Source organism: Salmo salar, chromosome ssa05, assembly GCF_905237065.1.
Source record: "Salmo salar chromosome ssa05, Ssal_v3.1, whole genome shotgun sequence".
Lineage (NCBI taxonomy): Eukaryota > Metazoa > Chordata > Actinopteri > Salmoniformes > Salmonidae > Salmo > Salmo salar.
Window position 1 is genome coordinate 32,540,933 of NC_059446.1, and position 13,176 is coordinate 32,554,108.

A 13,176-nucleotide genomic window follows, 5' to 3' on the forward strand; every position below is an offset into this window, starting at 1 on the left:
TTTGAACATAGGGCGAAATAAAACATTTAGACCCACATGCAATTCTTTCAAAACTCATAGAAAGCTCGGTCTTTTGGCATGATATAAAACAAAATAAATGTGTTGATGAAACCTTTGATATGTCATAACGATATAAGTACGTCCCTCTCTACAACACCACTGATTTGCTATGCTACACTGTTTGATAAGAGGGCTATGTTTTTTGGGAGGGGACACACTGAAAGAAGAGTTCACTTGGGCATCTGGAAATTCCCCAGAGGAAATGACATCATTGAGACTGGATGCATTCTCTTTCCTGTTCAATTATACACAAGCTATTTAGTATTTAAAAGCTTGCCTCATTTTGCATTCATGAATATAACACACTCCTGGCACAATAAATCCGCATTAGAAATGCACACGGACTCATTCCCAATCTTGAAATATGTATGTGTAAATCAGATTAACTGTTGATGTGTGCACAGTATGGGTCTCAATCTGGAGGGAAGAACCAGAGACTTATGAGACTTGTACAATATTATGATGCCGCCACCTGTCTGTGTTCAGCCTGGTCTCATAGACTAGATGTAATATAGTAAAGGTAAATCCATGCACTCAAATTAGTATGATATGTTATGTTTGGTGTGGTTACATAAAACAGTATATTACTTAAGTGGCCGGAGTGGGCATATAATGCGAACGTCTAGCAACCCAAAGGTTGTGAGTTTGAATCTCATTACGGACAAGTCTAGCATTTGAGCTAATTAGCAACTTTTCAACTACTTACTACTTCGAATGTTAGCTAACCCTTCCCCTAACCCTAACCTTAAACCTTTAAGATAAACCTTCCCCTAAACTTAACATTAACCCTTTAACCTAACTCCTAAACGCAACGCTAACCCTAACACCCAGACTAGCTAACATTAGCAACATAGCCACATAGCTAGTATTCATAACATATTATATGTTAAGTAATTCATAACATATTGTACATTTAGTAAATTAATACATACCATATGAAACTTAACATATCATACTAAATGGAGTTCTAAGATTTACGTACAGAATAATAAGAAATGCTCTGAGACCAGGTTGCAGTGTTTGGAACAGAGGTACCATTAGGGAAATACAGCTTTGTTGTTTTGCGATCAATCAATGTTTTCATTTTTATTGACTTAAAATATGATGCTGACAACATTTGAGTACTTCCGTAATGATATAGCACTGTTTTGAAGAACACAAAGATATTCAACTCCTTCCAGGCATTCACAACACGTTTTGCTCCAGAGAACACCTCCCGCGGCCTAATGGACATACAGAACGAGATAACAAGGGGGCTCTATTCACCACACAGTTCCATAAAAGCAATGCACTGAACAGTTGTCAGTCATATCGCCAAATGGAATCAGATATTAGCATTGCAAAAGGAATCGTAAGCTGGGTTGGACGGCCCATTGTGAAGTTGTCTATTTGCTCCGCTAACACCTGCAGCCGAACTAAGCGGTGCTCTGAACAAAGAGGGGAGCAGGCTGCAGCGAATACCTATGTCTAACAGAAAGCCTTAACGCAGTCCCATCTTTCATCCGCAACGGAGTGACATTTACTTATCTCACTAAACAGCCATCCATCTGACCTTTCTGCTACTTTGAATGGCATCTGGATATTCCAAAGTAATAATCGGGAATAGTAAAGCACTGATTTAAGGGAGCGATACTCTGTTCTGGCGGCAGTCACGCACCGGCATAAAAGTCTGGACATCAGACAAAGGCTTGAAGGATAACCTGGGGAAAAACTCCAGCAAAAAGAAGGGTAGGACTCAATGCCCTTGAACAAGAGAAAATGTTTACCACCTTGAAAGGACAGAAGAGAGGTGGGCATGTAGCCATGGTAATGGTAATATAATGGTATGGTAATATATAGCATAGAGAACAATAAACCCTATAGGAAGATATAACAGACCCATTTTTTTATACTCAATATAATGGTTGAACTATGTAATAACGTTTATAAGCAGTTAATAAACAAACTTTCAGATAAAGTGATACCAATAACATTAAAGGGCAGGAGAGGAGGAAGCAGAGAGATATAGAGAGAGGGTAAAACAAAGAAAACAATGGGAGGAGGAAGAGGAAGAAGAAAGGAACAGTGATCTTACCGGTGTAGACAAAGCGCCCTGGCGCCCCTTTGCAGAACTGCTTGGATTTGTAGGAGAGTGTGACCTCCACGACCCCTGGGATGTGGCGAGGGGGCGTCTGGACCCGGATGGCGTGGGGGGTGATTAGCTGGAACACATCAACACGGACACACTCATTTAACGCTAAGAGCAGTGCACTGTGGGAGGTACGGTCTATTTACGTTACTTGTTATTTCTTTACAATAACGTCTTAGTTCGATCTTCAAGGTATATTTACAGCATCATCCACAACTCTGTCTAGCAAATTCACATTTTATATTTATAGAAGTCATTTAGCAGGCAATAATATCTGGAGCAACTTCCAGTTCAGGCAGTACATATGGACAAACAATGGAACATGGTAAACTCAACCGAATACACACTGATTAAGGCATTGAGTTTGACAATTAGTTAGTTCCATGTGTGTATCGTATGTGTTAGAGATAGAGACTCTGTGGAGGGAAGGTGTCTGCCTGCCTCTAACAGAGTGACCTAGGTCTAAGCACTGAGACAGCCCCTGCCGTCTCTGAAGCATGTGTTCCACCCTGAACATATTTAATATTTTATGGCCTGCCTTATGCACCGAGCCATACTCTTAGTTTCTTCACTTAGACTCCACGGATAAAATCCAGAAATCTACATATTTTCAGGTATTCCTTTTTCATGGTTGTGTGTGTGTGTTTGTGTGAGTGCGTGCGTGCGTGCGTGTGTGTGCGCGTGCGTGCGTGCATGTGTGTGTGTGTGTGTGTACGCGTGCGTGCGTGCGTACGCGTGAGTGTGTGTGTGAGTGCGTGTGTATCTGGACCCACCTCACTCCAGACCAGCATAGTGCCGAAGACCACCTGCAGTCCATCAAAGAAGTTGTCTCCGATGATGATGACAGTGGCTCCTCCGGTCGTCCACCCCTCACTCGGGCTGATGGCTTTGATGCAGGGCGTAGCTGCTTCGGAAACACAGACAGCAGGACGGGTATGACTTCTACTTAAAGGGACTTAATCCTCCAACTTGTTTTAAGTACAATCTGGGTTGTCATTTCAATATCACTTAAACTTCTTGCTTTATCAGCTTTCGTTTTTGAGTACAGTACATAACTATGGGCTAAGAGGAATGTTGTCACTGTCAGGTTGCAACGTGACATATTGTAAGGGTAGCATTAACAAATGACCGACAATTGTTTTATGTGAATTCTCCAAACAGATTTCTAATTGCATACAGTCCTGCCGTCTATGATGTCAATTAGTTCACTCATCAAAAATGCACAGTTATGATTTCTTTCAATTTCAGAGGATCAATAAGCTCAATAGAAACATTACAGTGTCTCCTGCCTGACCAGACTGTGTGTAGGCAGAACAAGATGGAGACAGACAGGCTGACTAACTTGTCCTGTCTCCAGGATATCTGGCCAAACAGCCACTGCACTTGTAAGAGGGGAAAGAGGTCTGTGATCAAATCATTTCTGTGGCTTGCGGTGGAGGTGGGATACCTTTGCCACAGTCTGCTCCCAGATCTTACGCCTGGATTCAAGTCAGGGACAAATGCCAATTCAATTCAATTGATAGGAGTAATTCAATTCAATTCAAGTGTAATTCAAGTGTAATCCTATATAGGCATACTGGTCCATGGTGTAAAGGTAGTCATGCTATCTGTGCCCTGGAGTGGTGGAACTATTTAGCCTTTGCAAATGTAAAGATGATCCCAAAATTGGGTTTTCTTTGTAAGTGTCATGAGGCTTTTCTCTGCCCAGGTAGAGGGGCATGGGAAACAGACCTTTAAAGGGTTAATTAATTAAGCAATAAGGCCCGAGGGGTGTGGTATATAGCCAATATACCACAGCTAAGGACTGTTCTTACTCGCGATGCAACGCGGAGTACGAGGAGTGCCTGGACCCAGCCCTTAGCCGTGGTATATTGGCAATATACCACAAACCAAGAGGTGCCTTATTGCTATTATAAACTGGTTACCAACGTAATTAGAGGATTAAAAATACATGTTTTGTCATACCCATGGTATACGGTCTGATATACCACGGCTGCCAGCCAATCAGCTATTAGGGCTCAAACCACCCAGTTTATAAATGGCAATTGAAACCAGTAGATTAAAGGAAACACAGTGGGCTTCCTCCAATGGGATACTGTACAACAGAGTCTCTCTCACGTCATTTAACAGTTGTTGAGGGTGTTGTTAGAGTAGAGGCTTTTCCCTGGTAGTCACCTGTCATCGTTATTCATTTCCCTCTGTCACAGCAGTAAACACACAGTCAAACGGGGGACTCTCACAAATGAATAAAACACAGTGGCGTGAAACAGTCTGTGGAAACTTTGTATATTTATCTAGGAGGGGGGACAGGGACGGTGGAACAAAGACAGGAGCAGATGTCGGCTTTATCGCCTCTGAAAACATACCAATCTGGCTGAGATGAAAGACGGTGAGATTCCCTAAGTGGTGCCTTGACTTCAGTGATAGCCTCGTGTACTGTACTGCTCTCCTGGCAGCGCTCTGGTGTTGTCAGTGGTGACCAACCATGGGACTCTCTCACGGTGTTTCTATGAATGCCTAAGTACTGTTTATCCAGTGTATCGCAATGCTCTAGTCGTTTTTCAACTCTTTGAGAAGTTAGTTTAAACTGTTTCACTGTGCCTAGCTAGCTGCTAGGACTTGTGGTCGCTAGGCTGGTAGGTTACAAAGGGACAATGTTTTAATACTGCTAGCCCCTGAACAAGGCAGTTAACCCACTGTTCCTAGGCCGTCATTGTAAATAAGAATCTGTTCTTAACTGACTTGTCTAGTTAAATAAAGGTTAAATATATATATATATATTTTTTAAGAACAAGAGTACTATTCTTTCTTACTATAAGGCACCATGTTACATCATAACCGCAAACGACGCGGTGAGGTAGATTTTACAATGTGATGAAGGGGTGTTTTTTTTAGGGCTTTAGTAATAAGGTCCCCCACTTCAATGAGGATGTCATCATCCCTTTCCAGACTTAAGGATATGGTTTCATTTAGTCCAATAAAGAGGACGATGTAATTAAAAGTTAGTTGTTCAGTGGGGCAAAATAAAATGGGGCACCATTATTTTCACCACAGCTAAAGTTTTTAGACATTGGTACAAAGGTGGCCAAAGACACCAAGACATATTGAGGTTTTAGAGAAAGTATCAAGTTGTCTGTACGTGTGAGGTAGTTGTACCTTCAGAGGGGTCGAGGCGTCGAGCCCTCCGGCCATGTTTGGAGTTGTTGTGGACAAACATGTTGTCAGAGACAGCAAGGACATGGCCATCCACATTCACTGTAGTGGAGACCACCACCTGTGAGATAAACAGTGAACCTTTACGATATACTGTTGTTTTTAATTAATGCACCTGGATTGTGAGCAGAATGAGATAACTTATGTTGTGTGGAACCATAGTGGGAGGTTCAACCATAAATAGGGTCTTACCTGAAACCGTCTCATGTCTCGTGGGTTCCCTGCATTTTTCAAACAATTCTGATTGCATTTGAGGAAGAACTTCAGGAAGAATCTGTAAACACAAGAGAAAAATACATATATATTACATTGGAACTCTAATCAAAAGGTTTCATTCAAGCACTGAAAACAGTTGAGCGCATCTAAATGATGACACAATTATCAATAAGATGCTTTGGGAAAAAATTGCTAATACAATTAAATGCAACCATGTTTTATTATGTTGTGGTTGGTCCAAATCAAATGAAGGACATCTCACTCAGTAAATACTTGAATAAAATCCTGTAAAAAAATGTTTTAAGCAACCTTTTTCTTCATTTAGTCATATAAAGACAAAAAGACTCATGGTGTCTCATTAGAGTTGGCTTTTGATTTGTCCTTCTTTATGTCCAATCCTTTCTCCCATGTGTTGATTGACTGTTGTTACGGTAACAGAGGGATATTGATTGGGAATGGATATCAATGAGGATGAGCCGTAATAACCCAGTAGTTGGAGCTAAGACACCCAGCCATACAGTAAGAATGGATTGCCATCTTAATGCATTTCCCACTGCCATGTAATCTCCGCATATCCATCTCCTGGACCATAAGCCCCTTATTTTGATGGAGCGCTTTCTTTTTAATTGCCACATTATTACAATAATAATCCAGGAAGTTAACAACCGGCAAGGTCGCAGACAGCCATGTCACATTAACCAAGGGATAACCTCGTCCGATGCAGTCGCCCATTTTTTTCATTGCAAAGGATGCTGGGAGTCTCCTGTAGTGGAGAGCAGCCCTGTCAGAGAGAAATAAATGGTTGCTATCTGAAGAGAGCATCGATTTCTCCCTAATAAGACAGTAACAATATCTTTAAAACACACACAGTGGTAAGCGAAGCAATTTCCTCATTGCTCAATCAAAATATCTAAACCGCCTTGAGTGGCGGTACAGTGTTAAGCAAAGAAAGAGAAAGGGGGTTGTGAGTTCAAAAGAGCCCTGTTACATAAAGAAATATGGCCATTTTGTAATTTTGTAAAAAAAAAATTAAAAAGACTACTCTATTTAGCCGGTATTGACTGAAACTTTATCTTGGGTGCACTGTAGGCTACTAATGTCCTTTATGACAATGGAATAAAACAACATGGGGAACCCATCCCCAAGCCCAATTCATATGATATTACAGTCCTTGGGAGGAGCGATATAGATCAATAGGGATTGAATTAAAACGCAGCTGGAGACAATGGCCTGGCAAGCCAACCAGCCGCGCTGATATTACAGATACAATGTGTTTTTCAATGGAATTAGACCAGAGCAGAGCTCAACCAAGCAGGCACACCAACTTGCAAAAAAAGCAAGAATCTGGAACATACCCTCTTAGAAGCCCTGGGTACAGCCAGTTCAGAGTTAAGATTCGCCACAGCTTTCGAAACGACAAGAAAACTGAAGGAAAAAATCGGAGAACACAAAAATAGGAATAGAGTGATGATGGTGAGGTCCATGGAGGGGGGAGCATGTGATGTTGTCTCGGCAGCCCCGGATCCTCCATCTGCCACTGGGCAGGAGTTGACAAGGAATGTAAGATTCCAGGTCTCTTCATGGAAAAGCGGCACCCGATCAAAGCCTGGTTCCCTTTGGATTGGTTCTGCGATAGCAGCTCGGAAGCAGTGGGGGAAGTAGCTGCTTGTAGAAGCAGAGGGGGACGTAGCTGCTTGTAGAAGATGACAAGACGGAAGTTGAATGCTGATCTCAACTTTGAGAAATGGGAATGAGAGAAAGTGGTCTGTTTTTAGGTCGAGCTCTTGCTGTAAACTGTGTTACTTCACAGCTGCAAAATCATTCTGGTACTAAAGGGTTACCCAAACCCATCAGAAAACTATTTTACTCCACTTAGATTGTAAATAAGAAGTACAATTCTGTATGATGGGACAAATTTCAATCCCTTGTTTATAAACCACCAGGGTTTTCATTATATCAGAAATATAATGACTATATTCCCGTTCTATTGGCCTATATTAAGAGTATGAGCATTGAAAAGCCTTTCGAAACCAGTGCATACTTGAGACTTGCAGAGATTCTTTTGTTTTAGCGTTCAAATTGGGAGAGAATTTTAAGTGACAGTTTATACGAGACATATGATGCTGAGACATCCTTATCACATCAGAAGAGACTAGAGTTAGTGGGAGAAAATGACTCTCAGGCTTTTGGAAGCTGCACCGCTCAGCACTGGAGCCCATCAACATTTTGACCACGTTTCACCATATATTTCACTTCAAATATTCAATACTCTCTTCTACTGTTATCTCTCCAGCTTCAGTCTCTAGGGTATCTGTGACAATCCAATGAACTTACACACCTGATTGGATGTTATTTCAAACCTCCTTTCTCAGACAAATATACACATATAATAATCACGTAGGCTAAATTTAGAGAAGGACAGAAGGGAGGAAAGCCAGGGAGTAACTTTTCCTTCTCTGTTCAACCCCTCCCTCCCTCAGTATCGAAAACATATTATACCACCATAAATAATGAATGTCCATCTACAGCCAGGGCTTCGTTATTAGTTCCAGGCTGTTTTTCCCCGTCTCTCCTCTGCTCTTAAAAAGTAGGTAAAGGCGTTGTAAGCCGTCACCTCATTACGCTGCCCTGCAATCAATTACAGAGGTGTGTGTGGGCCTGCCAGCCTCTAATGTGGAGCTGTGGCTAGTGGCAGGAAGTCCTGCTGCTGTAGTCGTGCTAGGCTAACCTAGTCTTTCCTTTCCTCTATCTTTTCTCAGTTTAGGCTGAGTCCCCATTCTTCTCAAGGCATCCCTTCCTTGTCTCCTTTTGTCCTTGTCTCCTTTCCTCAGTGACCGCTGATAGATGAAAGGACTGGATGGGTTTACTACTCCATCTCAGTTTTATCTTTCAAGACCATCTGCCCATAAGACCATCTGCCCATAAGACCTTCTGCCCATTAGACTTTCTGCCCGTAAGACCTCCTGCCCATAAGATCTTCTGTGCATAAGATATTCTGCTCATAAGACTTTCTGCCCGTAAGACCTCCTGCCCATAAGATCTTCTGTGCATAAGATATTCTGCTCATAAGACTTTCTGCCCGTAAGACCTCCTGCCCATAAGACCTTCTGCATATAAGACTTTTTGACCATAAGACCATGTTTGACGTAAGGGAGAGGAACGCAGCATGTAGTTAGTCCAAATATAACAGCCGTATGAATAACCTTGGCAACAGAAGCTGAACAAAGCGGCAGTAGGCCAGGACGGGGGAAATGAATTAAACACCGAACGTAAAGGCCAAGCATCATAAGAGCCCCTATAGGAAATCACTATGCGGGCCCTCTGACTTAAAATATTACAAAATGAGAGCTTTGAAAGCATTGAAACACTGGATGTAGTGTATTGTGTCAAAGGAATAAAGCTTGAGATATTGCATATTATGTACACTAAAGCTGAATGAGCCTGAGCAGGGAATAAGTGTGTGACTTCAGCATCATTTTCATTACAGGGATGTGAGCTGAGGTCCACTCTAAATGATGTCACTCTGGGGCCACACCCATAGCACTATACTGAAGCAATTATGTCTGGCTCAAATAACAAGGCCCTCCTGACTCCATACAATGCACACACACATTCACACAGACACAGACACACACAAACAAACGACACACACACACCTTCCCCATCTTTCACTTATTGCGTTAGGCAAGAAGAAGAAAAAAAATCAATATTTCAGCAGGGGTATTTTTAAAAGCTGCCGCGTTACCAATTCTGACCCACAATTTGCTTTGAGTGTTTGCTGCTTTTTATGAAAAGTCAGAGCCATGCGGTGGCGTTTACTCGAAGATGAGCAACACCAGGAGGCAATGAGATAGCGCCTCAGATTCTTTGAGGTCGACTTCTCCAATTTTTAAACTAAGGTTGGAGTCAGTAGAGAGATGACACGCTACTGAATTGCTTTACAGTATAACTGAGAGAAGGTCTAATCAAACACTTGGATTGGACCCAGAGATTCACAGTCTGCCCAGTGCATTAAGACACTGAAACACCATTAGCTATGTCACTAATTGTTTCACAATCAGTTGTCATTTGATTTGATCTAGTGTACATGAATTATTGTTGTGCTGCTAAAGTCAAGGAACATTCTTCCTCAACATTAGAAGGAACCATATTCCACACAGCCTTATTACAGTAACTAATATTTACTCTACTGTGTTGAAAACAAATGCCTTCTTCCAATTATTACTGACACATTCTGAGGAAGCTCCTGTACAGCTAATTAGGCTATGAAACGGCTGGAGTTAACAATATGGCTCAGTGTGTGTGTGTGTGTGTGTGTGTGTGTGTGTGTGTGTGTGTGTGTGTGTGTGTGTGTGTGTGTGTGTGTGTGTGTGTGTGACCCCCCCTTCTGCCAACTCTCCAAGACCAGGGTTCTCCTCGGCTCTGCTACATGCCATCAATAATTCAGTAGCCAAGATGGCAATTACAGGACCATGTACAATCAAACTAAATATTTGATGAGGCACTAAAACAGTCACTGGAACAGATCTCTCTCTCTCTCTCTCTCTCTCTCTCTCTCTCTCTCTCTCTCTCTCTCTCTCTCTCTCTCTCTCTCTCTCTCTCTCTGAACACACACACACGTTTACACAAACGCACACACACATTCTTGACTGTCTATTGTCTTAAGTGTCTTAGCAACACATTATGGCTCTGGTCCCTTATTCCCCAAACTTTTCCAGAGACACAAAAGCAGTTTATTCTGCTAAGAGTGTCTTGCACAATTCATTTTCAACTTCTAAAATATTGAGTGGCCACATTATGCGTTCTATAAGGGTCTGTTTCACTTCCAACATATTAAGGAAGGCTGTCTCTCTGCCTGGAAATGAACACAGTACAAGAGGAGGATTCATCAAGACAGACAGATGGCATTAAATATCCGAAAATCAAATCCATTTTAATTGATCACAATAAAAACCAGCAACCTCACCTTTCATCTTTGATCAGAGGCAGATTATTCAACATTAAAAATAATGTGACATAATATCCATTACTGCTGAAAATGTTTGGGATGAAGACTTTGTCTGAACCTGGTAAATTGACGGCTGGCCATTTCCATTAAAGGATAAAAAACCTCTGCTACTGTATAAGAGATGATACATAATTAGATCATAGATAATATCTGACTATACTAAATCAATATTTCATTGATCATATCAACATTATCCTTTCGAAAGCAGTCCTGTGAATGAGAGCCTTGTTATAGTGAAGTGTTACAGTAGTGTTATCAGCTTGTGAAAATGTTGCAGTGTGTTCAGCAAAATCTGTCTCTGTTTCCAATTTTTAATGTGAGATCTATCGTTGAAAAACACATGCAGACTTCCTGGAGCACAGATATGAACAGAACATCCCATCCTTATTTCATACAGACAGCGTGGCTGGCTCTATTCTGAGGGTGGATGTGAGAAAGTGCTTTGGTGCATAGAGAGAATGGGAGTTTGTTTGTTTGGCCAAGTGAACCGGTGTTTCTCCACAACCTCCTGTACGTTTGTACTAAACCCGCCTTCCAATCCATACACAACACACACGTGCACACACACACTCACTCGCATTCAAGCACACACACACACACACACACACACACACACACACACACACACACACACACACACACACACACACACACACACACACACACACACACACACACGTACACACTCTTCTCCGCTGCACTCCGGTTACCTCTGGTCCCTCCTCAGCTGTGTTTTGACCCTGTTGCCATGGCAAAGAACATATTGTCTCTCCAATCGAAATCACTCTATGACATAATGCTCTAACGAGAGAGAATAGTATATGTGACTTGCCGTGACCTCACGGCCCAGGCATGGGTTAGAAAATGACCTCACGGCCCAGGCATGGGTTAGAAAATGACCTCACGGCCCAGGCATGGGTTAGAAAATGACCTCACGGCCCAGGCATGGGTTAGAAATTGACCTCACGGCCCAGGCATGGGTTAGAAAATGACCTCACGGCCCAGGCATGGGTTAGAAAATGTAGCAAGCTGCAAAAATCAGTCCTTTGGTTCCACAACCCATAATAATTTCACACACCAGAAAGATCACGGTTTGTTCACAAATACAATTCTTGATATCAAACAATTGTTCTGTGTTTTTTGTTCTTCCAATTGTGGCGATTTTTGGATAACACATATAAGTGTAATTGTATTAAACACCTTTTAACCTCAGTACTGTTTGGAAAGTTTGAAAAGGTAGAAAAGACATGCTGCCATTATCTCTGAGGTATTTTGGAGGTAGAGTGGGAACGGTGAACAGATGTATTCGGGTTGTGTATTCAGAGCGTCAGATATAGAACCACAACAAACGCTGTGCATCAAAAGCAGAGGCTGAGAGCTCAAACTGAGGAATTCAGCAGGAGTGAAACAGCAGGTGGATACACACACACACACACATACACACACACAATGTGATGAGTGAAACAGCAGGAGGAGGTTGCACACACAAGCATGCATGCATAGGCCACACACACACACACACACACACACACACACACACACACACACACGCACACGCACACGCACACGCACACGCACACACGCACACGCACACGCACACGCACACACACACACACACACACACACACACACAGACAAACACACACACAGACCCTATGATAAGTTCCACAGCAGGGGAAGAATCCCCACAATGAGAGGTAAAGCCCTGAACAGCGATGTATGGAGCTGAATGCAGAAACAGCTCTTTCATAGAGGTGGCGTTGAATAATTCATTGAATCATTAACTTGACTAGGTCTACTGACAGCTTGAAACTGGAGGGTTAAAACATCAATTGAGTCAATTTATATCAATTGAATCTCTTTGAGTAAGTCTGAACCAATTTTTTTAATTTTTGACATGAGTTAACATCAGTGTCAAGACAGATGAGGCATCGGTCTGGAAACATCTTTCTGTCTGGAAATATTATTATTCTATAGAATGAGCCTGTAAGCCGTTTCCATATGATAGGCTAATGCGAACTTTCACCATATTACTTATACTTATCCAATCCTCCCAGATCTAGAAATGCCCAGGGGGAAGGAGCTACGGGTTGTTTCTGTGCCAGGCATCAGAGAGTAGAATTCAAGCACATCCCCGTATGTCAGCTGGTCAAAGTCACAGACCTGTGGCTACCAGATAGCCTCGCCTCCATCCTCCCTCACATCTCTACAATCACCGTCTAGACGAGAGCGAGGGCGGGCTGTCCAACAACCTGTCTGGTAGAGGAAGAAAAAATAAAATCCCTCCCTGACACGCTGATTGACAGCTCCATCCAGGCCCCAGCGCTGAAATCAAGCTGTCAGTCTGGGGGCGGCGACAGAGGAATTGTCCTCTCAGATTTAAATACCGGCCATAATAGGCCACCATCTATCACGCCTGCCGCCCAGGTTATTCTCAGACACATACATTAGCCCTTGGCCCAGATAGGAATGTCACCAGATTAAACATCCAATTTGTTAACTGGCCGGGCCAGAGGTGCTGCTTCTTGACAGGACTTACAAACAAGCACAA

At 42.4% G+C, this 13,176-nt stretch overlaps 1 protein-coding gene across 8 annotated transcripts in view; it reads right to left on the minus strand.

The window, feature by feature from the left end:
• LOC106604646 (transcription factor COE3) overlaps window positions 1-13,176 on the minus strand; it is a 100,200-nt gene that overhangs the window by 36,972 nt on the left and 50,052 nt on the right. For 5 of the 8 annotated variants that reach the window (XM_014199491.2, XM_014199489.2, XM_014199494.2 and 2 more), the window contains exons 7-10: window positions 5,594-5,675; window positions 5,345-5,462; window positions 2,962-3,095; window positions 2,135-2,261 (exon numbers count right to left, since the gene is read on the minus strand). In XM_014199491.2, the coding sequence (XP_014054966.1) occupies window positions 2,135-2,261; window positions 2,962-3,095; window positions 5,345-5,462; window positions 5,594-5,675 (461 nt within the window). The remainder of the gene's footprint in view (window positions 1-2,134; window positions 2,262-2,961; window positions 3,096-5,344; window positions 5,463-5,593; window positions 5,676-13,176) is intronic. The other 3 variants (XM_014199490.2, XM_014199492.2, XM_014199496.2) reach the window with 1 other exon arrangement.